Source organism: Phycodurus eques, chromosome 21, assembly GCF_024500275.1.
Source record: "Phycodurus eques isolate BA_2022a chromosome 21, UOR_Pequ_1.1, whole genome shotgun sequence".
NCBI classification, from domain to species: domain Eukaryota; kingdom Metazoa; phylum Chordata; class Actinopteri; order Syngnathiformes; family Syngnathidae; genus Phycodurus; species Phycodurus eques.
In genome coordinates this window covers 2,304,863-2,332,605 of record NC_084545.1, presented here as the reverse complement: position 1 = coordinate 2,332,605, position 27,743 = coordinate 2,304,863, and the positions used below count along the sequence as shown (strand labels likewise).

The window sequence follows — 27,743 nt, the reverse complement described above, 5'->3', positions numbered from 1 at the left end:
TGACGTCTAAACATTCGAGGGTTGTGTTAGGAATTATGTGATACTTTCGCTCAGAAATAACTTCTTATTAACGTTTTATTTATGTCACTGTTTCACGGTAGACAGCATTTTGCTGGGAGCAACAGGACATACAAGATTATACAACAAAATTAGAAAAATAACATGATTGACAAGTACTTCCTCTAATCATATGCGAGAATGTCACCAAGTGATGGCTAATTTTTGCGTTAAACAGTCGAATTAACAGTTAACATTAGCCGCTAGAGTTTACACATAAAATTAGTTATTACGTATGAACAGCACATGGTTGTTCAACTTTTAATTATACGTGATATTTTATCGAAAAGAAAAAAATGCTTCGTATTCCATTTCTGTTGCTTTTTTCGGGAGCTTTTCCTCCAATCAGGTAAGAGCCGGTCACTACATTGGCCAATGATCTGGGAAAGACAAGAAAAAGCATGACAACGGAGGACACAGCTATGATTGACAAGTGTTTTCTCCAATCAGGTAAGACGGTGTCACTAAATTGGCCAATGATTGCACTTTGTAACAGAACGAACGAACCCTTAGCATTAGCAGTAGCTACTCGGTTGAATGGGAGTAGCTTTATAGACTCGTTCGCTTGTTCGTTCTCAGGGGGATATATCAAAAGAATCGTTACATTTTGTTAACAAGTTGAAACTTCCAGGCGACAGCCGAAATTCCCCCCCCCGAGATATATCTATATTACACTCGACGTAAACCTGCATTCAGTGCCTGGAATGAGCGTAGATGCTGATTGTTGTACATCACCATTTATCGCTAACGTAGCGGACGGCTGGCCCTTTTAGCAAGCTACTGTTAGCCTCGCCGTCGGTCTGTCGGGGTTAGGAGCATTTGTATTTTAAAAATCAGGCTCTTCTGTCGCGTCGTCATGGGCGAAGTGGAGCTGTCGTGCCGGGCGTACGTAAAGATGTATCTGCACGCCTGCCTTTTCCCCCGCTGCAGCGTCAACGGGCTGCTGTTGTCCTCCAGCCCGACAGGGGGCGCCGTCTGCGTGACCGACTGCGTGCCGCTGCTGCACTCGCACCTGTCCCTGGCGCCCGTCACCCAGCTGGCCCTCACACAGGTAACAATCTCTTTTTCCACAACATGTATCCACATTTGTGGCACGCGTTAGCTTGTGGCCGATCACAGGTGACTTTGGTCGAGGTGTGATTTATGGGGACGACATACAACCAAACCCTGAACTGGTCAGCACTGTCAAGGAACACATAGGCAATTCAGTGTTTGTCTAACTGAAGTACACAGATGTAATGAGCAGGGCTAGCATTGAACTTTTCAGCTCACCAGCCACTGTGGCAAGTGGGTTCCCAGAGCTACTAGCTACTCAGCATTTCATTAGCCACAACTTTTACCCCAATTTTTCCGGGTCAAAATCCATTTGTCAAAGGTGGGAGTGTGTGATGGAGATTACTTTTCATCGAAATACATTTGTCAACGGGTTGGGGGTTACAGAAATGTTCTCAATCGAAATACAACCCGCGGGAGTGGCGCTGTTACCTGCAACTGCTGAAATTCACACAAATTTGTTGGGTTGGCGGGTGTTAATGTCAAACCCTGGTAATGAGTAACAAATTCTGGATGTTCTAGGTGGACGTGTGGTGCTCGCAGACACAGCAAAGGATTGTGGGATACTATCAAGCCAATGCCTGCGTGTCAGACAGCAGGTGGGTCTCCGCCTCACGGTCAATCCTCAAACATCCACGAGTAAATTGAGTTCCGAGCTCGGTCACAGAAAAGATTAACATCGTAAGTCAAGTCAAGGCACCGCCGCAGTCTGTCTCTTTGACCTTTTCGACCTTTGGCAGCCCAACTCAAGGAGCCCTGAAGATCGCAGATAAGATCGCCGAGCAGTTCAACGGCGCCGTTCTGCTCATGGTTAGTACGACGGTCGGCATGAACGACGAAGCGGCAGCACGTGTACCTAATGAAGTGTCCTAATCTGATGGGATGTTCGTGCGCCCTCTACAGCTGGATGGTGGCAAAATGTCTCCAGACTATCAGGTCCCTCCCATTGTCATGTACGAGCGCAAGGACTCAAGATGGACGCTCAAAGACAAGCACACGTAAGGGGCAGTAATATTACAGTGAACCCCGCGTTTTTCGTGGGGGGACACGTTCCGGATACACCAGATAGAGGTAAAAATTGACAATAACGAGAGACCCAATAAAAAAAAATTCAAATATGTATTCATTTAGGCTTAGGCAGCTAGGCTGTTAGGCTAATGACAGCTAAATATTATTTTGTCTTAGAAAAAAAAAATGTCAGCAGACTTAATGCGAACATATGTGAAACGCCATAGATATGATACTAGAAATTAGCATAGATATTACAGTAATGATCAACTTTGAAACAACCGTTTCTTAACACACAAAGCATCAACACTTGCAAACAACAGACAACAATACGCACAGGTATATAATATCTCTGTTCAGTGGGAACAATGACTCTTAGTGGACCTTATAGTTGGGGACCGTCTCAGCCTCTTCTTGCTCTGCATCTCTTGTGGTGGAGCTCAGTGCTGTTTGTCATGTTGTGGCACAATGTGGTACTACACTGAAGCTACGCACTTGCCAGTATACTGTAAAAACCTCTAAAAACATCCATCCATCCATTTTCTGAGCCGCTTCTCCTCACTAGGGTCGCGGGCGTGCTGGAGCCTATCCCAGCTGTCATCGGGCAGGAGGCGGGGTACACCCTGAACTGGTTGCCAGCCAATCGCAGGGCACATACAAACAAACAACCATTCGCACTTACATTCACACCTACGGGCAATTTAGAGTCTCCAATTTATGCATGTTTTTGGGATGTGGGAGGAAACCGGAGTGCCCGGAGAAAACCCACGCAGGCACGGGGAGAACATGCAAACTCCACACAGGCGGGGCCGGGGATTGAACCCGGGTCCTCAGAACTGTGAGGCTGACGCTCTAACCAGTAGTCCACCGTGCCGCCCCTCTAAAAACAATATCTTAAAAATATTATGATCATATTTAACCTGCCCCCTCCCCCCCACACCCAGGATCATGCTGAGGCAGTGGGAGGAGACCCGCTCGATTGCCGGCCAGATGCTGGAGTCGGGCGACCACTCGCTCTTGGTGGATTTTGACAGCCACCTGGATGACATCACCAGAGACTGGACCAATCAGAAGCTGAACGGCAAGATCGCCGAGCTGGCCTCGCCGGCCAATGGGAACATCTAAACGTAGGGCAGAAGCGCGTGAAGTCGTGTTTTTTGTTTGTTTTGCGGGATGACGGCAACAGTCTACTGTAGAAAGATTTTTATTGTCTTTTTTGTTTGACTAACACAACATAACAAATAACAATAGCAACATGAGGACCCCCTCCCCAGTCGTGAGTGTCCTTCGAGGACATGTAAACGCACCCCACGGAGACTCCACTTCACATTCCACCATGTTGGACTTGATCCTGGCTCCATTAAATGACCCTACCGCGCGACCGTTTTGTTTAATGAAGAACCACCGGAAATCCGCAAGTAATTGACAGCCACCCCTAAAAAGGTTTAGAACTGCCTATAAAGATGGTGGCAAAGCACCACTTTTGTCTAAATGAAGCACCTCAACTAATTTCTACATAGTTCCTTAATTTTTACAGTTGGATTTTAGTAACATGATTGTTTCTCTCTTCCCCCCCCCCCCCCCACCCCGTGTCATAATTGGGACATAAAAATAAATGTGATGCATATCAGATATTTGCCGACGCGAGTGCAACGTGAACACAGGTAGGATATAACTCAATGCCATTAAAAAAAACAGCTGCTGCAAATCTACAGTCAAAGCGTAGATGATTAAATATGGCTTAAACATACTACACTAGAGATGCATACAACATTGAAGTGGTAAAATAATGTGGACATTCCCTTCATTTTAATTCATGGTTTGTGTTATGTATTCTTGTTTTCTTCAGTGTTGACACTTGTGGAGTTATTTACATGCAACTTGGGCATCTCAGTCATTTCATGTGTTCCAAAAATGTAGAAAGTCATTTAAAACATGTCCCTTAAAATGTAGTGGACATAAAAAGTTGTTCTAATACTGTTCTAATACTGTTTTTTTGTGAGGGGAAGTAAAAATAACTGCGATGTGGTGGCACAAGTGTGCACACCCGCATAACTTGGGATGCTGCTGTCATCAGAATTAACCGATCACATTGAAACCCGTTAAATGGAAATCAGCACATACCTGCCACCCTTTGATGTGCCTCTGATGAACCCCAAATAAAGTTCAGCGGTTCGAGTATGCCACATAGTTTACTTCCCCTCTTGAAAATATTTTAATCCCATTGTATTCAGGTTATAAGTCACGTTAAAAGTTTTGAAATGATTGATCTCGTTTTGTAATACCAAAAAAAAAAAAACCTTGTGATTAAAAGGATGTGTAGACTTTTTATATCCACTGTACATCGAAATAGAGCGTCAACAAAATGTATTGGAATTGGCCACTTGGAGCTACAGTGTAAATCCAGTTGAAGTGTTTTGTGTACACACACACACGTAGTGTACACCTTTTTCCATTCAAGGCTCGCCAGTCATGCAGAGTTCAAACTTGAGGTGTCCAAACTCTTTTGTTTAAAAAAGAAAAGTGACGTCAGTGTCGTTTGAGGGGTTAAAAGCCGCTCTCCTCCCGCGCCCTTCCCTCAGGGCGCCTGCTCCACGGTCGGCACGGCGAGGCTGAGCGTGATCTCGTCCAGCGGCGACTGCAGGAGGGTGAAGGACTCCACGATGGAGTGAGCGCTTTGGACCTGCTGCTCGGCCCACGGCAGCCTCACCTGAACACCAGGACGGAGAACAAGTGAAAAATAAAAATGAATTGAAGAGTTTAGAGGCAGACGTACAAACAGCTAGTCCACGACATCTCCAGGCGCTCAAGTACCTGTACCTGAACAATGATGAATTTTCCGGACGGATCTTCGGAGCCGCTCAGTTCTTCTCCAAAGCAAAGAGTGAGGCTGGACTGCGGCGGCTCGCCACCGTTCACACGGAAGTCATCCAGCTCTGAAACAATAAAAAGTGGGATGAAAAAACGAGAAGTTGATCCTCCCACGTTCATGTGATTGCCAGTCAGCCATTGATGCCGACTTTTGTTGCAAGATTTAGCAAACTTTCAGACTACCATAGCTACTTTTCCCACTAAATACAACAAAATTAGCTACTTGGAAAATTTGTTTATTTCAACAAATGGTGAAACAACACAGAATATATGCCTGTGAGTATGGTATATTATTGTGTATTATATTCTTTATCCTCCTCGAAAAACAACTAATATTACTGCAGCTTACTGAGCAGTTCTGATCGTCTTCTTAGCAGGTTAAATGACACTAGTGAGCACTCCGGTTTTCTCCCACATCCCAAAAACATACATGGTAGGTTAATTGAAGACTCTAAATTGCCCATAGGTATGAATGTGAGTGCGAATGGTTGTTTGTTTGTATGTGCTCTGCGATTGGCTGGCAACCAGTTCACGGTGTACCCCGCCTCCTGCCCGATGATAGCTGGGATAGGCTCCAGCACTCCCGCGACCCTAGTGAGGAGAAGCGGCTCAGAAAAATGGGTATTATATTGCGTGTGCCTTGGCCACCAGGGCGCAGTATACTGTTCCCATAAATAAGTGAAGATAGCCACTTCTAAGCTCATTAAACTGTATTAATCATTTTACACAGATAATACTTGCCAGTGAATATTGCCGTATTGTATGTGTTGCTACCACTTGTGTTGCCATATTAGTTGTACAACCCCAATTCAAATGAAGTTGGGACGTTGTGTTAAACAACAGAAAAATTATTTGCAAATCATGTTCAACCTATATTTAGTTGAATACACCACAAAGATAAGATATTTAATGTTCAAACTGATAAACTTTGTTTTTAGCAAATAATCATTAACTTGGAATTTTATGGTTGCAACACGTTCCAAAAAAGACTGAGAAAGTTGAGGAATTCTCAACATCCCACAGGTGAACAGGCTAATTGGAAACAGGTGGGTGCCATGATTTGGTATAAAAGGAACATCCCTGAATTGCTCATTCATTCACAAGCAAAGATGGAGCGAGGTTCACCTCTTTGTGAACAAGTGCGTGAGAAAATAGTCAAACAGTTTAAGGACAATGTTCCTCAATGTACAATTGCAAGGAATTTAGGCATTACATCATCTACGGTCCATAATATCATCAAAAGGTTCAGAGAATCTGGAGAAATCACTGCATGTAAGCGCCAAGGCTGAAAACCAACATGAAATGCCCGTGACCTTCGATCCCTCAGGCGGCACTGCATCGAAAACCGACATCAATGTGTAAAGGATATCGACACACAGGCTCAGGAACATCCGGACTGTTATAGACGCAAAGTTCAAAAGCCAGCATCTGTAATGGTATGGGGCTGTGTTAGCGCCAATGGCATGGGTAACTTACACCTCTGTGAAGGCACCATTCATGTTGAAAGGTACATACAGGTTTTGGAGAAACATATGCTGCCATCCAAGCAACGTCTTTTTCATGGACGCCCCTGCTCATTTCAGCAAGACAATGCCAAACCACATTCTGCACGTGTTACAACAGCTTCATAGTAAAAGAGTGTGTGTACTAGACTGGCCTGCCTGCAGTCCAGACTTGTCTCCCATTGAAAATGCGTGTCGCATTACGAAGCGTAAAATACGACAATGCAGACCCCGGACTGTTGAACAGCTGAAACTGTACATCAAGCAAGAATGGGAAAGAATTCCACCAACAAAGCTTGAACAATTAGTGTCCTCAGTTCCCAAACGTTTATTGAATGTTGTTAAAAGGTGATGTAACACAGTGGTAAACATGACCTTGTCCCAGCTTTTTTGGAACGTGTTGCAGCCATAAAATTGATTAAAGTTAATGATTATTTGCTAAAACAATAAAGTTTATCAGTTTGAACATTAAATATCTTGTCTTTGTAGTGTATTCAATTAAATATAGGTTGAACACGATTTGCAAATCATTGTATTCTGTTTTTATTTATGTTTAACACAACGTCCCAACTTAATTGGAATTGGGGTTGTATAAAGGGTTAAAAGTAGTGCGACATTGATGCTAGTTTCGTTAGACCGTCTATGGCGTTTTGCTTTGTGTGTGAGCATTGAGCTAAAGTTTTGTCTGTTATGTTGTTTAATTAAATACAAAACGTGTAATCATTGTGTTTTAAGGTTGGGTTTTACAATAAACCTCCACTGGGAATGGCTTTGAGATAATGTCTGCTATCTGCTGCTCATCGTGAAGTTCGCTGCTGTGCTCGTGACTTCACCCCCCCCCTCATGTTTGAGTAGATACTGAAGCAGAAGAATCCAAATAAGTTGACACTCACGTTGCTTGAAGGTGTCTTTGCTGAAGAGCAGGACTGGCTCGGAGTTCCTCTCCATCTTGCGCAGGCCGGGCGAGGAAGTGTGCGGCCCCGTCCAGAAGACCCGGCCCCGGCAGAAGCGTCGGCCGTAGACGCCCTGCTGGGTGGACGTTAGCGCCACGCCCTTCTCCATGAAGGGCAGCAGGGAGAGTAACGCCGCCCTGTCGTCGGGCAGCGAGGGCGGCGGCTCCGGCAGGTGGATGCGCGGGAAGCAGACGTCGGGGGCCGGCGTGGGTGGCACGGGCGAGGACGACGGCACGTACAGGACCCGCACGTCGGGCCCGTGGATGTGACGCGTCAGCACTTTCTGGCCCAAATAGTGCACCGCTATGTGCAACGAGTCCTTGTCTGCGCAGCGCACCACATAACACTTAATATCACTATTTTTTCTTTTTACGTTTCCAATTTAGCTTTTTATTTTTATTATTTGTTTATGTATTTAAATTTTATACTTAAAATAAATAATTTCATTTAATTTTGATATGTCGTTATTTACTACATTTCACTTCACTGTTGTATTTTAAATCCTTTAATGGAATTTTTCTAAATTTGCAATTTCTATACTTGTATTTTGCTATTTATTTCAACTATGTATCTTGTATTTAGTTTTTTTTCCTATTTTGCAATTTTGATACTTAATTTTGCTATTCACGTTATTGTATTGCATAATGTATTAAATGCAATTTTATTATTTTATATTAAATATTGAATTAACAATTTTGATAACATTACAATTTATTTGAAATTTTCATTACATTTTATAATTTTACTTTTAATATTTTATTAAGTTGCAATTTATTATTACTACTACATTTTGTTATGTTCTTTCACTTTTATAATCTTCAAAATATATAAATTACATTTTTTGTTTTTCATTTTAAATTGACAATTTTTCCATTTATTATTATACTTTAGTTGAAGTTATTTCCCTTTTATCCAGCTTGAATAAAAAAAAAAATTCTATGGCAATTTTGACACTTATTTTGCAGTTTATTTGCATTGTTTAATTGTATTTTATGTTCTTTCACTTATAGAATTTAATTTTTTTTTTTTTAAATCAAATGGATAAAGAAAGATACAGTAGATCTTTGTTACCTTCCTGAGGAGGCGTGACACTTTCCTCAATGCGGACGTCCAGTCGGATTTCGCTGAGCGCTGCAAAGAAGGCAAACTTGAACACTTGTCAGTAAACTTTCCTGTGTGCTCGTGTGAGTGGAACAAACATCTAACGTGTCTCCTGTCATCGAGTGGAAGAGCATTTCATTGTTCTGCTGTCACTATACATCGCTGACATAGATAGACAAACAATTATTTGTCGTACATAGATGGTGCGCAAACTCACGGGCATCCTGCACGGGGGCGTCCGTCTGGGCCGGGTGTGCTTCTGGCAGGAAATGTGCACTTTGCACAACGTCTTTTGCATGCTGAGAAGCAGCCAGAAAAGATTTGTTTACACAAGCTAGTGTGGTAAACCGAACTTTATAAAAAAAAAAAAAAAAAAAAAAAAAAAAAAAAAAAAAAACACTTGTTTTTCAAAGAAAGAATGCAAACAAGCTGACAGAACAAGCCTCCCTTTTCTCCTCCTTTTTTGCCTTTGTGACGTGTATTGCCGCAAGAATCTAATTAATACAGTATTTCCACTTATTGGCTCACCAGCTGAACTTGGACTTCATCCTCCGTCTTCATCTGCTTGGGATCAGCGACATCTTGGCCGGCCGCCACGTCGCCGCTCCTCCTCTTCCACTTCCTGGCTCTTTTCTCTCCTCGTTTCCTCTCCAGCGTCTGTGCGTCTTCACGCAAACCAAGGGTGTCAGCATGTTAATACATTTCAAGAAAAGAGAAGTCGTAGTATTAACTTCTATTATAAAGTGGTTAACTAGTTATTTTATTTTATTCACATGGGTGTTAATGAGAGTGTGAAGACCTATTTGTCTAGATGTTTGCTCTTTGGAAATGTAGTTTGTTACAACTACAAATGACCCTGTTGAAAATGTAATAGTAGTGTAACTATTTCCATTACTTTCTCAAAGTAATACAACTAATTACATTTGGCTTACGTTTCTTAATTTTGGATGAATGCATCAACAGAACCGTTGGATGTTTCCTCTAAAAAAAGTGGATTAAAAGTTTGAAACCTTTTCAAAATCTCAAACAAACTATTAGATTGCACCACTTCAAGGTCACATTTAGAAAAATATGTTATGTTTGAGACTACGACAGAATGGCACATGACAAGAGAGAGCCGATCACAACCGTAGACTTTAGAAGGAAGAAGTGAAATTATTATTTTTTTTCCCCGAATGTAACTAAAATTTTAATTTCCAAAAGCAACTGTAATTTAACGACACATTTTCTTGCAGTTATGTAATGGATGAAAATGACATGGCATCCTGACCCTGCTCGCTGACGGGCACCAGACGGTACACTTTGTATGGCTCCGAGATGTCCAGCTGGGCTCGGTCTACGACCTCGCTGAACTCGGGGCTCTTGTTGAGAGCGCAGCGCAGGCGCGTCTTCCACACGGCCGGGTTGCTTTCGCTCAGCTTGCCCTTGAACTCCGCCCACGCCTGGACAACAAATAGCAGACCCTTTATTTTTATATTTTTTGGAAACTTTCAGTAGTTCAAAGCACACCCCCCACTGATGTGCAATGCTTACACAAACAACATGGCAAGGAACAGAGGGGAGCTAGTTTTCAAAATGTGTCAGTGCTCCCAACTTAGCCATTTGGTTGCTTTTTTTTTTTTAAAGTGGCAAGTGACTTTAATTAAGCAACAAGGCAACATGGGTGCACTCACTTTTGCATGGAGAAGACAACACAATCAGTGGCGGTCCTAGCTTGAATGGGGCCTTGCGCGTCCCCGTCCCCCCCAGAACCCTTCGCCCCCACACAATCATTTCGACTTCGTTTCCCAGCATGATCGTTTACTTTTATGTTAAGAGTGAGATTGTTAAATTATTTCCATGTTGCAAAATTATCTTCACATTACGTGAGAGGTTGTTAAGGAATTCTAGTTGGAACCCGCCCTAACTTCACAAAATATGAATTGTATGAAGCATGGATGAGTCACTCAAGGAATGAGAACACACGCTTGATGAAAAGGCAAAAACAAAAACAGAAACACACACTAACACAAGCACAAGTCACCTTAAAGATGGCAGCGTCCTCGTCCTTCCGGAAGTCCTGCTTCCCGGCGTGTTTCCACGGGATGCGGAACATGGTTTCGGCCTCGTCTTCCCATCTCAAACCAGGAAATTTCCCGCTGCTCACCTGTCAACACGCACCACCTTTGATCGACACCTTCCTGTTTTTGCAGGTAATCATGCGTCCGTCATTTTCACACTCGCACCTACAGACAATTTAAGGTTGCAGGGGAGCTGGAAAATATCCCAGCTGACTTTTAGTGACAGAAGTGGGCTACACCCTGGACTGGTTGCCAATTTCATTGATGGTTACTTTTTTCGCATCGTCGTCTTGAGTTGTTACTGCACAACGCGTGATGATTACTTGATGGGAAGAAATTATAGTGAACGCGCCCGCTGTTTGCGGGGAATGTATGTACAGGGACGTGTCGATGTCACAAGGTGGCAAAGCACTACTTTTGTCTAAATGCACCAAATCACAAAAACATAGTTCCATGGCAGCCAGATGTCACAAGATGGAGTCAAAGCACTACTTTTGTCACACCAAGCTCTTCAACTAATTTCAACACAATTCCTTGGTACCACGATGCCACAAGAAGGCAACAAAGCGCTACTTTTGTCTAAATGGAGCGCTGCAACACACTTCAACATAATTCCTTGATACCAAGATGTAACAAGATGACAGCAAAGCACTTTTTTTTTCTACATGAAGCTCAACTAATTTCTACATATAAAAGGTGATTCTTCTTCTTTGAACCTCCTCAACTTACTCCAACACAATTCCTTGGCACTAAGATGCCGCCTGATGTGACCATTTGTATCCCACTGAAGTTCCTTAACTCACATCAAAACCACAAGATGGTGGCAAAAGCACCTCTTTTGTCGAAGCAGAGCTCCTCAACTCACTTCAACACAGTTCCTTGCCACCATGATGCTTTGGGCTGAGCACAAAATCAATGTATAGATGAGTTTCTCTGCAACTCGAAGACGACACGTTGGGTAAAACAAAAATACGTGAATGGGTGAAATCACGGATATGCACTTTTTTGCTTTGGCGGGCCTCTTGTTTATCGCACGTCAGACGCGTCTTGCACCCACTTGTCAGCTGACGCGCACGCGCACACCCACCTGTTCCACGATCCACGAGCGCAGCCTGCGGGTGCTTCGCGGCGTCGCAGGGGCCATGGGTTCCGAGCAAGCAAGTCCGAGGCACGCTGGAGCGAAAAAAATGCAATTATATGACAAGCCAACACATAAATACAGCTGAGCCGCTAGACGCCACTTCCTCATTTGAGCCAAACACTTTTGGTCTTGATAACGCGACAATCGACAATTCGAGTCGAACTCGTCTAAAAGTGTCCAAATAAATAAATAAAATAAACACAAATGGAGTGAGTGGTGAGAATTCGGAAGTGGGTTTAAGTTTCGTTTACCTCGCTGGCCGCGGCTTGTGCTGCCGTTTTTGGGATCTTCGCGTCCGCGCCCCCGTGGCCTGCTCGTGTGTGTGTGTTGGGCAATGACGAAGCACAGGAACGCGCTTCAAGAGCTCCACAGCGTCTTCCAAGAAATCACGTGACAACGGAGAAAAACACACTTGCTAGCCACCAGGGGGGGACAAATCACAAAAGCACATGCAGCAGTACCTCTTCAAAAAAACAAAAATGTTTAAGCTGTGAACTGCACACGAGAAAACACGAAGCAATACTCACATTTTGGTTTTGACATAATGCATACAAAAATTAACAAGTCTAAAGTCTGTTAAAATAGTACACAAAAACATGTACTCATGTAGTGTGTGCTTTGTCCTACACTCATAGATTGCTGTCAACGTTTGTGCTTCTATTCAATTTTACAATGGTGACAACAATATTAAAAGACAAATGTATACATTTTTTCACCCAGGTATCTTAATATAGTGTTTCTAAAGTTTTATTGAACCAGGGCACATATTTTTACATGTCCCGGCACACCAACAAACAAAAATGGCACAAAAAAAGTATGTATACGGAAATAATGACAATCAGGTCAGAATTTAATCAAACAAAAAGCTATCATTCTGTTGTATAAATGGCAACTGATGGAGACTTGGGTTAATCATACCTTACCAGATACATTACTTGCCATAAATCAATAATAAATTACAGACCAACTGACTGAGTTTGCATCATTGCCAGGTGTTGAGAATCTCTGCTTTTGGTTTCTGCTTTTGTCAAAATACCCCAAGGAAGAATTAAAGAAATGTTAACAGCATACGGTGAAATGAGTACAGAAATAAGGAACACACAATTACAGTGCAGTAAGCCCCACCTATATTGCAGATTTTTGTGATGAAACATATCTTTTTGTGCTGAAATACTTTTAAATGTGTTTGAAAAGTGGATGTTAAATCAGTTTCAATGTGATTACAGTGAGTGGTAGGAGTATTTTAACAGCTTGAACTATAAAACATATATTTTTTTCATTTCAATATATTTATATTTTATTATGCTTGCAATTTTTTGGAAACTATGTTCAATGTATGTTACTCCCCCACTTGATGTTTGGAAGCGGTTTCAGATATTGACGTTAGCCAGACAATTGGATAAAATCAAATCATTTTTAACTTACTGTCACTATGTCAATTAAATTACAAATGTACTTGTTAAAAACTGTGCTTTTTCTTTATGTCTGTGTACACTGTCGGTCATCCTGTTTCTCTTTTTTCTTGTTTTGTGAAAACATTCAAAAATGACTTTGGCAACTCTGCTATTAAGCTAACAAAAGGAATTGTTAGGAGAGTCAATGTTTATTGATCTTCAAGTCAAGCCCAAAGGTGCATCGGAACAGGATGGAAAAACAGTTTTGTTCTCTCTTGGCGAACATTACGACCACTGAACATTGACGGGATGTGTTCACCGCATACTGTACGCCGGGCCGAAGCTCGGATCAGCTTGTGTGAGGCTGGTGAGTCGCGTTCCTGGGAACCTTTTCGCCCAGAGGAACCTCCATCAGTTTCTGTAAGAAAGCATCAAGGTAAAAAAAAAACAAACACAAAAAAAAACAAAGTGCAGACGAGCCATCTTCCTCTTTAACGAGTCACTGTGTAATACTTTCCAGATCAACACTACATGCACACAAGTAGTGGGGAAACCTACAGACAGCGAAGGAGTCATCAAACTCATCTGTGATGGACGATGACATCACTGACAATTATAAATAAAGTGAAACGTTTTGGTGTGGTTCTTGACTCTGAGGTGAATTTTCCAAGCCACCAAAAACCTCCAAACAAGACACACAAAAGCTGATTGGGCCTCCCCTCGAGTGGTATTCGAAGGAATCACTGCCTAAGTACAATTCAGTTGTATTGAACTTTGTAGCGCAATACATTTCATCTTGAAGAACTGTTCGTTTGTAAACCTTTGTTTAGGTACAATTCTTTCACTTTTATCAGACGTGTTCTTGTTTTCATCATCTCGCTTTTTATTTTGTGATTTCTAACTTGATAGTCTATGCGTTTTGTCCTTTTCATTTATATTCCTTTTAAGAAGCGATTTTATCTTGATTTTCATTCTTTTTTCAATGGAATCTTGTTTTGAATCATTATTTCTTTGCCCCTGTTCTGCACTACGTCTACGCCTTGTGTACGAATGCTGCTATAACAGTGGTAACCTTGACCTAGTGTGTTAGTAGTGGTACCTTGTCTCTATCGTTTGTCATCGGGAGTTTGCCATTGGCTAGTGCTCTATTTATTTTTATTTTTATCCCTCCCCTCTCACTAGGTGACTAATGCAAGCTACTAATGCAAACTAAGCAAATAAATGATAACTACTAAAATATATCTAACATACGCTGTCAAAGTCACACATAGCAAGGTAGAGGAAACGCTTTCACCGTGAGCAGACGGGCGTGGTTGGCGACGTCGTCCTCGTTCTCGGGCCTTTTCGCGTCCACCTGGTACCTTTCGCAGGCTCGGATCAGCTCGCAGCCGTCGTAGAGAGGTGCGGGGTCGAGCGAGTGGGCATTGATCAGACTGACCAGGTACTCTCGGTAGTGTTTCCTGTAAACAACAACAACAGCCTTTCGTCAAGACGTTCGGTCTGATGGTTGAGTGGGAATTCGGGAAAAAGCAAGTCAGAGTTTGGTCAATATCCAAAATATCTCAGCACATAGACAAAAATGGAAACCATTTCATTTCATTGTGCCCTCCGTTAACTAACCCTCAAGAAGGTTCTAAGGAAATTGCTAAAGCCAGGTACAAATATACCGATAATTGAGCCGATTTGGATCAAATCAAGCAAAGGACCGATAATCTGATCTGTCGAAAGATGATGCTAAGTGATTATCCTGTGGTGCGGGATGTGTTAAGAGCCCTTTTTCCTCCCTGCTCTGCTCATAAAATGGAAATGTTAAAACTAGTCAAGATTTACGATAGCAAATCCCAGTGTGCGCAGTCAACGTGGCAATGAACCGATAAACTCTCGTACTCACTCGCAGAGTCCGGCCTGGCCCGGCCGAGACTGGACGCCGCACGGCAAGTCGGCGGGCTGACCTCCTTCGTCCCTCTGCTCCATCACGCCGCACGTGTCTGCATCACAAACGAGAGCACACGCGAGGCGTCGCAAACATTGGGCAGAGTATGTTTAGCGGGGCACGTAGGGCCCCCTCGGTTCTTTAATCCAGTCTGGTAAGCATTTATTTTCATTATTATATTTGTTGAGTTCATTTGGCCTCTTTCCCTGAAAAACTTCTTTTTTTAAATCATTTCTCATCAAATAATTGGTTCATTTATTTATGGAAAATTTTATTTATTTCTTAAATTCATTTATCTGATTAAATAATCAGTTATTTGTAACAAAATAGAAATTTTACTATAATTAAGAAATTTAATACATTTAAATATATTTTAATAATTGGTTACTGTATTATGATTGAAAATAAAATTTTATCATCAAATTAAAAAGTATTTTACACGCACACATTTAAAAGATACATTTTAATCCACATTTATCAATGCCCTGGCCCATATAAATGTAATATGGCCATTGAATGGATGCTGTCAAACAAAAATAAGAATAATAAAAATAAAAACTATAATTCTTCATCTCTCTTACCCGTCTGCAGTTCATCAGAAGGTTCTGTGTTGAAGGCCACGCCTCCCCTCTGACAAATGAAAGCAGATCAGATATATGAGCAAAGAATCAGACGTGAGACGAAAGCTGCGGCAAACAATGGTGAGGTCGTACTTTCAGCAGCGCCTGCAGCCTAATGGCGTCCCAGTCACGCAGGTAGAAGAGGCAGTCGCGAGGATGATGAGCGTGGAGGCCCGAGAAGCTGCACTGCTCCGTCCTGCAGCCCGTCTGTACGACAGTGCACCAGAATCACAAGTGGGAAAATAACTTACACTGTGTACTAAAGTAGAAGATACGAACACAAAAAAAAGACTGGTAAATGTAACAGTACTGATTCAACTCTTTCCTCATAATATTGCAACTTTCTTACAAAAAAATAAAACTTCTCATAATCTTCTAATGTATTCCTGGTAATATTAGAAGGCTTTTTTTCTTGTAAAATGAGAAAATAATTTTCATAATATTGCAACATAATTGTTTAAAAATTACACCTTTTTCCCACTCATGAAATTGATGTGTAATAGTCCAACTATTGGTAAAAGAAAAATATATTTTTTCTCGTAATGCAACTTTATTCTCATAAATTACGACCTTTTTCTTTTAATATTGGAAAGCCAACTGAAGTCAAATTTAACAAAGCACAAACTCTGAAATGTGCTCAAGTACAAAAGTAAAAATGACTTCATACTGTCAGTTATGTACAATGAAAAAAAAAAAAAACATTGCTGCTCACAAATTAGTTTTACTGACATACATTGCGCTGGTGGGTAGTAATCAACTAGATTTCCTCCATTACATTTACTGAAGTAACTTTTGGGATAAATTATAATTGTCAGAGTAGATTTAATGCAACACACTTTTGACTTTCAGTATTTTTTATTAAAAAATATATGCTACTTTTACTCCGTTTCACTGAGCTAAATTCCACTCACGACATGTATTTATTTTGGTTCATCAGAGAGACTTGTGTCTCATGACCCTGTTTTGCCAATCCAACGTAACCGCGAGTGGTCACATGACTGTAGAGAGTCTCCAAGGTCCCACAAGTTGCAAGGAAGCAAAGTTTTCAAAGTGACTGATGACGCTCACCTGCGACCTGAGTGAAGATTGGCAGTATGGAAAATGGATGGATAGACCAAACAAAACGTTGACATTTCAGCCTACAAAAACTCCACTTGGAACCGAGAAATGTACAAGAGGCTGTCTCGGTCTGCGTTAGTGTGTGTGTGTGTGTGTGTACCCACCTTGTAGTAAGGGTTGTTGCAGCCGCTGCAGAACTGGTACCTGCACTGACTGCAGCTGAAGTGCATGCAGCCACCTTTCGTCAGCGCGTACTGGAAGTGACACTGAGGACAAGCTGCAACGACAAGTCAACGGTTAGTCTCCAACATTGCGAAAGATCAACCAGAACATGTGAACGCTATGGCCTTAAAATTAAATCTCTAATTTTGTTCACAAAAATCTGATTTCTGGGTTTCTGATTAAACCTGGCCTACTAGAACAGCTGAACGTTATTTGGGGTTAATCAGGGCACGCTAAATGGTGGCAGGTGTGTGCTGACTCCCATTTAACATGACTTTGAATGGGATTGGTTAATTCTGAACACAGCCACATCCCAGTTACAAGAGGGTGTGCAAATTTGTGCAACCAAATTGTCTCTGCTGTTTTATTTTACTTCCCCTATTTTTTTGTATTCTTGTTATACAAAATTCAATTGAATTGTACAGGTTATAGTTCACAACAATGGTGAAAAACGAGTTGAAATTCATCTTCTAGTTTTTTTAATACCACAAACCAGGCATTTGTCAGCTGTGTAGACTTTTTCTAGCCACTGCAAATGGGCACTTTGAACCACATTTAAAAAAAAAAAAAAAAAAACTCCCCTTGCAATAAACTGGACTGAATTGTTAAAGCAGAATCCCGACCCTGGTGAATAATTCCACTCACTGATGCCGTTGTCCCTCAGGTAGCCGGCCAGGCCTTGTCTTTGATACTCGACGTCGTTGTCCCGCTTCCACTGCTGGAATTGCTCGCAGGACTGATCTTGATGCTGAGTCTCCCACTTACAACACAGACGGACAGAATGGAGCGGTCAGCGTGTCCGCGAGTCACTCCGGAGGCGCGTTATCACTCACTGGTTTCTTGCACTGGGCGCAGAAGCTGTTGCAGCAGGACAAACACGTCACCTTCAGCTGATCGCCTTCATTGATGAAGCCGGAGACGCACTGCATGACAAGTTTGTGGGGACAGCACAGCTACTGTCAAGAAAGACCTTCACTTTCACAAAAACAGCCACAGAAAGAATTCCAAACTTACAGTAGCTAACAAAAAGTGAGAACACCCTTCACATTTTTATTATATTTCATGAGACGACACTGAAGAAATGACACTTTGCTGCAATGTGAAGTAATCAGCCATTAATGTCTAACTTTCTGGCAACAAAAGTGAGTATACCCCTCGGTGAAAAAGTCCAAACTGGATTGTTGGCCAGCCAAAATCAGGCCACACAGAGACCAACCACTCACACTCACAAGTTTAGAGTCTTCAATGACACCACTGTGCTGGCCAACAATAAAGCTCATTTCAGCTTTGTCGTTTGACGAGAATGAAGGCTCTTATGTTTTTGTTTTGGTTCCAAGTCAAGCGACGATACTCGCGCGCACTCATGCAGAGCGTTTGTTAACTCACATGGCAGCACCACAGGAACTTGGGATCCTTCTTTAGCGCGTGGTCAGTCAGCTTTCGGTGGAACAGCTCATAGACGTCCGGCTCCAAACATTCCCGCAGCTGCAAACCGTAAATCCAGTGGGGCCATCATCATCATCATCACCACCCTCATGTCCTGCATGTGCGTGTGTGTCCCAGACCCCCACCTGGATGTCCAGCATGGAGAAGTAGCTATCCAGCTGCTCGGGGTCATTGATGTCAGGCTCGCGGCAGATGGGACAAACCATGTCCCGGATATGTTTGTCGCGCACCGTGATGGTGAAGTGCTGCGTGAAACACTCCAGACACACCGAGCACTGACACGACGTCAGGGACTGCATCTGCGCACGAGGATTGATGGATTGTCAAAAAATTGTTTTTTCTTTTTACTTTCATCAGCAACAAAAACACAAGTATAGACCAAAATGCAATAAATAGTAACCCCAATTGTATGGTATTAGTTTGAACTATAACTAATCATGGATTGTAATTTAAATACTAGATAACTTTGACACTGCATCTGTGTGTGCAAGAATGTATTGTATTTTATATATATATATATATATATATATATATATATATATATATATATACACACACACACACACACACAAATACATACACACACATACATACAATTCCAATGAAGTTGGAATGTTGTGTTAAACAAATAAAAACAGAATACAATGATTTGCAAATCATGTTTGAGCTATATTTAATTGAATACACTACAAAGACAACATATTTAATGTTCAAACTGATAAACTTGTTTTAAAAAAAAAAAAAAAAAAAAAACTTAACCTTGCTACGAGGGAAGATGCTCAGGCAGCACGGACACTCGTTGTTGAGGACGCGCTTGATGAAGTCGCGGTCGTGCGACGCCCTGACCGCTTGCACCACGTCCTCCAGCGAGTAGGCCACGCCCGGCTCCTGCAGCAGCGACAGGGTGAGCTCGCAGCGCCCCCAGCTGGGCAGGCCGTACAGCGCCAGCAGACGCCGGCACATCCGCTGCGGAATTGAGCGGAGAACGTTAGCCGACAAGTCTAAATGCTCAAACGGCTTTTCTCAGCGCACCTCTTTGTCGGGGTGATTGGGGTCCACGGGCGGCTCGGGCTGCTCGCTCCAGATGCGCTTGTGGAAGGCGTCTAGTAGGGGGCGCTGCAGCACAGACAGGGCCCCCTTCACCTCGCCGGCGCTTTGTCGCAGGGCCTCCTCGCACTGACGCGCGTCCCTGAAGCCCAGAGAGTGCAGCTCCCTCATCTGTCAACACGCATGATCATTCATCTCAATCTGGGGATTTTCCACAAACTTTTTTTCCCCCCCACAACTTATTGGCCGATTAATCAATTTAGTTTCAGAGGCTTTCCTTATTTCAAAATGGGTCACTGTTGATGTGCACTGCTTACACTAACAACATGGCTGTGAACAGAGTTTTGCGTATGGCAATGATGATGATCTTGTCTCAATTTACTCAGAAATTTACTGGGCCGGCCCTATTTAGGCGAAAAGAAAACTATTATTCCGTTGTATGAATGGAAACAAGCGGAGACACCAGTTAATTGCACCCTCTGGCATCTAATGAAAAAGACTTTCATTCTTCTGCTTTTCACTTTATGTCACCATTTGTTGTGAAGAAATAACTTTCAGACCAATTGAAACTATAATTTCCCATGGTGCACCTTTATGAGGACTCGCTGCCATATCAAATCTGTTCTGTCGAAAACCTATTAATCGCCACCCTCATATTACAAATTGCCACTGCCTTTGGTTATTAGCATTTTTATGGCTAGTTTTGAACAGAAATCGAGGAAAGCTGCTGGGAAGCTTTTGTGGGCCACATTAAATGATCTGTCCCGTGGAGCCACGACTTTGACAACTGTGAGACAGAACAACCATTGTTAGGTGCAGTGAGGATCACTTAAAAGATTTCCAGCTTCTCACAAACCTCCCCAAGTTAGCCTTGAACTGCCCGCAGCTGTTTTGGTGCAATCGACTCCCACAGACGCTCTTTTTATTTTTCTCGTGCACTTATCTTTCAGGCCCGACGTGCCAGGATGTACTGCCCCCTCATGGAGATGAAGAATGTTTAAAAAACTAAAACGGTATCTTTTTTTAAAATATTATTATTATGTGTGCAGAGTGCAGAGGCAATCTATGTGACCTCGTTTCAAATGATTTATTTGTTATGTTGGACCGATTTAAAACATGAATTGCCTCTTGCAGGCTGGGCGCTCATTAAAATGGTTGATTTATTTGTCATGATATGACTATAAATTCAAGCTAAAATATGTTTGTTCGTAGCATCAAATGTGTTTTGATAAAGTAGTTCATTTTAAGGCTTCTTTAATGTTAACCTGTTGGACGTAATCGTAAACGATTTATAGCTACATTGGCCATCCCTAACGTTATTTGAGACCTGCTCCTACAGTGATTCTCATCGTGTGGATTCTCTCTTGTGGTCTGCGAAAGAATTACTGTCTAAGTGCAAATCAGTTGTACAGTAGTTAACTTTATAGTAAAATGCATCTGCTTTAATAATAGTTTGCTTTTCAACATTTAAGTAAATGTTTTAAGTTGGATGTGTAATAATGTATATTTTAATTGGTACAGTTTCTTATAAGCACAGCGTTAATGTTTAATCTGTGCATAATGTTACAGTGGCTTAGAATAATATTAAATATACTTTTTAGGAATAAAACCGGTCTCCTTTTTGACAAGCCTACTACACTAATGTATTTCAACGTTCATCATGATGGTAGTACTTCAAGGAAAGTATTTTTCTAGCTGGTAAATGTTTGTTGACCGCTGTGCCCTTAAATCCACCTTAAAGGCTAGCGGGTGAAACGAGGTTCAAACCTTCATCTGTCGGTCTCGGAGGAGCTGCTTGACGGCTCGCTCAGTGTCGCCCCCCGTTTGCAGCCAGGCCAGCTTGGCCTCGGCTCTCGACAGCTTGACTCCTTCGCCGCCGGCCGAGACGCTCACGTGCACGGAGGCCGCCATGGCGCAGATCTCGTCCAGCAGGTGGGGCAGTTCTGACGCCTGCCAATCGCAGGGGTCCACGCTGCTGCCGTCGCACACGCGCAGCGCGGCGTACACTTCCTCGGGGCTGATGCCGCGCTTCTCGGCTTCCTGCGGGCGGAGGGCGCGTGAGATCGCTTAGGACGGCGGTTCTCAAACCGGAGTCCGTGAGCTGAAACTTCAGGCTCTATAACATTTTTTGCAATAAATTATGTCGTACCATTTACAAAAAACTATGTACATATAGGGACCGGTGCGCCAATAAAACAAACAGTGAACCCTGATACATTTGCGGTTCAGCAGTCGCAATTTCAAATATTTGCAGATTTTATTGGGGAACCTATACTCCTTTATTTACTGAAAAAAAGTGATTTGCTGCCATCTACAGGCAATTGTGCGTGGCAATTACTCGCTAATTTTCGCTATTTTACGGCAGGTCACTACACTACCGGCGAATAGGCGGGGTTCATTGCTACCCAATTACTCCTCCTCACCTTAGTTGTGAACCAATTAAAAGCACTGATATGATTGTGACATGTCATTACATAAATCTGACATTTCTGCATGAATAAAATATTCTAATAGAAAAATAGGACTTAATTCTCATCAGACTGACTTCTTAATTCAGCTATAATACACCGTCAAAAAAAACAAACTCGACTTTTAGGTCTCATGTGATTTTAAATGCTCATTTATAGCGTCAAAAGTTATTTTACAGTTCTTAAGAGGTACTTTGCATTCTTTAACTAGATTTGAATTTTGTTCTTAGTTATGACACCATATTTTATGAGTTTGAAAGTACTGAATTCCATTGAATAACATGACAACTTTTTTTCCCTAGAAAATATGAATTTGTTATCGTAACCTGACAAAGTTTTTCTCGAAAAAAAAAAAAAATATTTAGGGGTATACATGATATAGTTATTAATCTTAATTGGCATTAGGATCAGGATTTTCCCGGTTTGCCATAAGTTTGAGAACAGTAGGCTTATGAGACAATGGTGAGCGTTTCCTACTTTGAACTGGCGTATAAGCTTGAGTCCGTCTTCCCTCATGCGGTCCTGCCTTTTCAGCGCCAAGTTGACTCGAGGCTTGGGCTGCGGCGTCACGGCTTGAGGCTTCGCGTCGCCCGAGGGCTTGGGAGGACACGGGGGTCCGTCCGACGATTTAGCCGCAGAGCCGCACACCTCGCACGCCCCCGTGGACGAGGTGTTGACGAAGGTGCAGACCTGACACGTCCACTGAGACGAAGAACGACAAAAGAAAACATGTCCGTCAGGCGCTCGCAGCAGGTAAAACGTACATTTTCCATAATATGTCCTCTTTAAGAGTGTTTTTTTAAGACGCAGACGTGAGATTGTAACAACCAACCAACCTGCACTCCGGCCCCAGAACCAGAACCCGGGCTGGAAAGCCCCGGGGCGATGGACGGGCGAGGGGCCAGACGGGGGCGCTCACACACCTCACACAGGATGCTGCTGCCTTGATTGATGACTGTGCAGCTCTTACACTGCCACTCTGTTTAACACACCATAATTAGGGCCCATCCCGTCCGGATTTTGTTAGCAGATGCCCATACCGATATTTGGCAGGAAAAAATAAAAGATTACCGATTTATTGGCTGATTAATTTTAAAAGTATATAATGAACAAACTAACTTATTTTTTGTCCCTCATTTCTCTTTAAAATGAATGGCAATTTTCCATTATCTTTTGTACCCTTGTTTATAAAATACATATTTTGTATAGAACATGCAACAAAATGAATTTAATACATAAAATAAAACAAATATCCAGCGGCCGCACCAAAAATCTCAATCAAAATTTGTGGTTTTCAAGGCATACAGGAAAGTGCAAACCATTTAACCAGATTTGTATCCATCAAAAGCAGTGCACACAAAATGAGTGCTAACCTGCTCATTTCTAAACCGATTTTCACAAGGTTTAAGTCTTTTTCGACGCCAAAGCGTGCGCTATCAATACAGAACACGTATCCTTGATATTTTGGTTGTCGTGCCACAAACACGGAATGCGCAGACACTTTGCCCCTACTAGCTTTAACCCTTAAGCCGCTCACCTGCGTTGGGGGGCGTGACGCTACGTTTGCAGGTAGCGCAAAGTGCGTCGTGCGACTTGTTGACGGTGGTGCAGTGAACGCACGTCCACGTCGACGCACTGGAAGCAGAAAATGACAGTCGGCATGTACCTTGTATTGTAACAAAGCCAAACAGATATCTATTGAGTACGGTGGTACCTTGACCTACATGTTGAACCACACTTGTAACACAAATGCCATCAATCCTGTTTCAGTCATTAAAAAAAGAAATACCCCAAAAATATGTCACGTTTTTTTTTTCCTAATGAAAAATAGCACTGCAGTGTTTTATTTTATAAAAGCATACAGTAACAACAGAGTTAAATGTAACATGAGGAATTTAACAGTTTTTGCATCTTGATTTCGGGGGGGGGAAACAAAAACACTTGAATAATGTCGAAAGGGCAAAACTCCCACTGACTGTCGTTTGACAGTGCGCTCGCCATACCTGTTGGTCTTGGCGGGCGCGAGCACCGTCCTGCTGTGACCTTTTCGCTCGGGATGCGAGTGGAAAAGGTCGTCGCACTTGAGGCACAGCGCGTGCACGCACGTGGCGCACTGAGCGTGCACGGAAGACACGCCGCAGATGGAACATATTTCTTCGCATGTCAAACAAACAAACATGTTAAAGCATTTAAAAAAAAAAGCAATTATACAGATGACTGTGATTATGACTGCGACGTATAGGCCGGCATACCCAGCGGCATCGTTTTCGGTCCTCGGTCTCGCTTGTGATTGGTTCTGGTGGGATGGCGGTGGAAGAGGTCGTCACACGCGTCACAAAAGGATTGACTGTCGCACGAGGGGCACACTATCGTTGCCGGGCCTCCGCACAGATTGCACTGGACCGCTGCGCACACAAACACAATCTCGAAATCAGTGATTCTCAAACTTTTTACACTAAGTACCTCAGAAAATCTCTCCAAGTACCACCATCATGACCAGCATTAATAAACTAGCATTGTAGGCCTGGGTATTCATCAAAAACAAGGCAGGTTTTATTGCTAAAAAGTGTACTTTTTTTATTATTATTATTGTAAGGGATTGTAACATTACATAGTTTGAGCATTAAAAATGCGGTTCAATATAAGAAAATGAAACAAAAACTGGATTTAATGATTCAATTAAAATGCAGTGCACATGGATGTTAAATTTTAGCAAAATCAATTTTTGAAAAAAAAAACAGTTAAATAATGAAATGTGTACTGGACTACAACAGCGATTCCTTCGCGTACTACCAGAGGGAGCCCACATTCAACTCGTGGTGATGAAATTCAGGGGTCCCCAAACACTGGGCCGCTCATCGGTAGAGTTTGGCACCACATCACACAGAGAAAATGAGCAAAAAATATTTTGTTGATCAGAGTACGGAAGAAGTTTTATTTTGAAAATCGGGTGCGCTGCATCTCGGTCACGTTGATATGGAAGAAAGTAAGCCCGCAAGCTAACAAAAATGTGTGAAAAAAAATAAATAAAATAACATGTTCGGAGTGCTTCTTTGAAAATGGGAACAGGCCAAATAATGACACTATATCAGAGAATAAAACATAAGTGCTCTGGTAACAAAGTTGAGTTTTTTTTTGTGGGAATTCAAAAGAAGTCGCTCGAGAGCTAAATATAGTGACCAAATTTGTAAGTTGGCACCACTGCCTGATCTTTTGTGAATGACCTCTTTCTTAATTGTGAATTCATCCCCCAGACCTCAGTAAAGGTTTGTCGGCAACTCACACGATGACGGCGGTTTCTGAGCATCTCCGGCTGCCGGCAGTCTGGGCTTGGGCAGCAGGGGCGGAGGCGCTGGCTTGCACGCTGACGTATCTTCTCGCGGCGGGATCACGGCGGCGTCAGTCGCCATCGTATCCTGGGAGGAAAAAAGAATCAGTATTTCTTCGCGTTGGCTGTGTGAGAGTTCAACATATTGCGCAGACCTCCTGAACGACGAAATGGGGGATGACGTCTTTGAAGATTTCCTGGTGAGGATGTGTGCCCTGCGGATGGATTCAATAAGGTGCTGCCAACACGCAGATCAACCCAAATGCTCCTTTAGGAGAAGTCAAACCTTGATGAGCATGTCTATCTCCGAACGCAACGTCATGACCTCCAGTGTCACCATGGCGACGGTTTCACGGTCAGGCTCGGCGACGTCGTCGGGGAAGCCGAGGCCGTCCGACTGCTGCACGGTGTAGCCGTAAAGGATGAGCACGCCGCGGCCGCCCTGAGCGACAGCGACTCGGTCGTCAGCCACTCGTTTCCTTGCGCGAGGACGGGACACGAGTGGCGGCGCTCACCTGGATGGCGTCCACTGTAGTCCTGAAGACCGGGTTAAAGTACTTGACGCTGCGCCAGCACTTGGGCCGGGTGGGGCTGGTCAGGTTGCAGCCGTATTTCTCCAGTATGTTCAAGGCCTTCATCAAATGAGTTAACGACTCCAACACCTGACAGGAAGAATGTCGTATATGACAATGCTTTGTTTGTTGAGGTGAGTTGAGGCGCTTCACGCAGTGCTTTGCTGCCATCTCGTGGCATCCCAAGGCAATTGTTATTTAGTGGGGGGTGTCTGTTACTCGCAACTTTTCGCAATTCGCGGCAGGGCTCACTCAATCTTATACTACGCGAACATTGAGTGTTCGCTGTACCTCTATTTTATGTTTTTGTGAAGAAACCATCCTTCCTTTTTTCTACGCTGCTTATCATGTTCGGGGTCGCGCGGAGCTGGGGAACCTTCCCAGCTGACTCGCGTTAAAGGCAGACTACAGTAAACCCCCTTGCCTTGCTGCAAACAGTGAAGAAACAAGAGTAATTGATGGAACACTGTACTTCTTTGACACCAATTTTCCAGGGCTTGGGCGCCACCTTGTGGCCTTACAGAAAGATCACAAACACAGCAACTACTGTCGGTGGGTTTTTCACCAAATGACTGAAGAAAACGAACAGTTGAAGAATACGTGAACAGACTTGCGTTTACTGTACACCCTGGAACGGTCACCCCGCAATCACATTCGCTTTCTGTTTTCTATTGTGTTAAATAATTGTTGATAACTATTGTCAGAAACCATTAACATAATCAGTGTCTCCACAGAGATGAATATTGTTAATAATTAAAAGGTAATTTAAGCAATTGTGTTTTTTCAGAAGTGTGTATGAAACTGGTAGCCCTTCATATTAATCAGTACCCTAGAAGTAGTTCTCAGTTTGACAAAGGTTGGTGAGCCCTGGTTTAGTATAACGCCAATCGTTCATTTTAAGATATAATGTATTCATACCGTTTCAAACATTCAATGTTCATATTTAATGTTGTGTTGTAATTGTTGTATTTTACTATTTAAAAAAAAAACAGTCCAGGGTTTACCCCGTGTCTTTCTAAAAAGCTGCTGGGATAGACTTAACGTGGTAAGCGGTCAAAGACGTCCCATTGTCATATATGAGGTCAAAGGTCAAGTGTGGACCTGAGCTTTGTTGCTGCCAGAAACGTTCTCCTTCAGCATTTTCTCCACCTTGAGGTGACGGTACTTCTGGGACGGCGGCAGCGGGAACTTGGCCATCGACTGGACCTCGGCCTTCACGTCCACGGCCAGGCCCGAGGTCAGGAGGCCCTGGCCTCGCCTCCTCGCCTCCTCCATCTGGCCTTAATGCCGCTGCTAGCTGCCAACAACATGGACACAGTTGAGATCGTTTGGACAAACTTTATCAGGTTTTCTATTGCTTTGTATGCTACACATTTTGCTGCTGAGGAGAGGGAAGATGTTCCAGGTATCAACAATTACATTGGAAACATTTCAAGTGAGACTGAGACGAAGTTTTTTGGATGTAAATGTTTCCTCTGTCAGTGTCTCTGAGCGGAAAATGTCTTGACTGCTTTCACTGACGACAGTGAGCTCCTGTCAAGGGGAAGTCCAAAACCAGAGGAACAACATTACAGCTGCCAGTGTTGTCAACAACAAGTCGACCACACATACAGTACAGTACATTGTAGTCGAAATGAATCCTCATGTTTTAATAGCGTTTACGACTCCAAACAGGTTCGAACCACAACGTCGACGTTATTTAGTACTCAAACTTTACTTTGGTGCGACCAAAAAAAGCGTCACGGCGTACAAACCTTCATGTTTAACTTAACTGAAACGTTCATTTAACTTCCCGAGTCCCCGAAAGACAACCTTTTAAACAAATAAAAAAAGAAGAAAAACATTGACGAGTGTGGAGGTTTGTTTTCCCTCACCTGGACGTGATCGAGTGGTCTTGAAGGCAGCACG

General features: G+C 42.9%; 2 protein-coding genes across 3 annotated transcripts; one reads left to right on the top strand and one right to left on the bottom strand.

Moving 5' to 3' along the window:
• Positions 1-562: 562 nt before the first annotated feature.
• On the top strand, positions 563-7,789 carry emc9 (ER membrane protein complex subunit 9). Of its 2 annotated transcripts, XM_061665773.1 has the most exons (6): positions 563-1,108; positions 1,633-1,709; positions 1,851-1,920; positions 2,014-2,108; positions 3,063-3,245; positions 4,701-7,789. In XM_061665773.1, the coding sequence occupies exons 1-5, from the start codon at positions 914-916 to the stop codon at positions 3,241-3,243; spliced, it is 618 nt and encodes a 205-aa protein (XP_061521757.1). In that variant the 5' UTR covers positions 563-913; the 3' UTR covers positions 3,244-3,245; positions 4,701-7,789. The 2 variants fall into 2 exon arrangements, with proteins under 2 accessions (XP_061521757.1, XP_061521756.1); XM_061665772.1 differs by lacking the exon at positions 4,701-7,789 and having other exon boundaries at positions 3,063-4,620.
• LOC133396810 (E3 ubiquitin-protein ligase RNF31-like) lies at positions 3,307-27,743 on the bottom strand. Its single transcript, XM_061667042.1, has 34 exons — positions 27,710-27,743; positions 26,937-27,132; positions 25,779-25,925; positions 25,550-25,705; positions 25,419-25,478; positions 25,219-25,351; positions 24,188-24,340; positions 23,939-24,089; positions 23,473-23,570; positions 22,772-22,914; positions 22,413-22,637; positions 21,235-21,507; positions 19,453-19,638; positions 19,180-19,386; positions 18,546-18,719; positions 18,361-18,459; positions 17,808-17,897; positions 17,620-17,734; positions 16,917-17,029; positions 15,787-15,900; positions 15,655-15,703; positions 15,032-15,128; positions 14,435-14,600; positions 13,506-13,558; positions 11,998-12,101; positions 11,693-11,778; positions 10,569-10,691; positions 9,816-9,987; positions 9,074-9,210; positions 8,763-8,844; positions 8,516-8,575; positions 7,385-7,768; positions 4,939-5,054; positions 3,307-4,828 (listed from the first exon to the last, which is right to left on the bottom strand). Exons 2-34 carry the CDS (start codon positions 27,108-27,110, stop codon positions 4,697-4,699), a joined length of 4,572 nt encoding a protein of 1,523 aa, XP_061523026.1. The 5' UTR covers positions 27,111-27,132; positions 27,710-27,743; the 3' UTR covers positions 3,307-4,696.

Excerpts from the sequence above, each read along its gene's own strand:
- emc9 (XM_061665773.1), top strand. The coding sequence starts at position 914 with ATGGGCGAAGTGGAGCTGTCGTGCCGGGCGTACGTAAAGATGTATCTG. Across the intron at positions 1,109-1,632 it reads CCCAGCTGGCCCTCACACAG|GTGGACGTGTGGTGCTCGCA; the intron begins GTAACAATCTCT and ends TGGATGTTCTAG. Across the intron at positions 2,109-3,062 it reads ACGCTCAAAGACAAGCACAC|GATCATGCTGAGGCAGTGGG; the intron begins GTAAGGGGCAGT and ends CCCCACACCCAG.
- LOC133396810 (XM_061667042.1), bottom strand. The coding sequence starts at position 27,110 with ATGGAGGAGGCGAGGAGGCGAGGCCAGGGCCTCCTGACCTCGGGCCTG. Across the intron at positions 13,559-14,434 it reads ACCACGCCCGTCTGCTCACG|AAACTGATGGAGGTTCCTCT; the intron begins GTGAAAGCGTTT and ends GCTTTCTTACAG. Across the intron at positions 8,845-9,073 it reads ATGAAGTCCAAGTTCAGCTG|CATGCAAAAGACGTTGTGCA; the intron begins GTGAGCCAATAA and ends GCTGCTTCTCAG.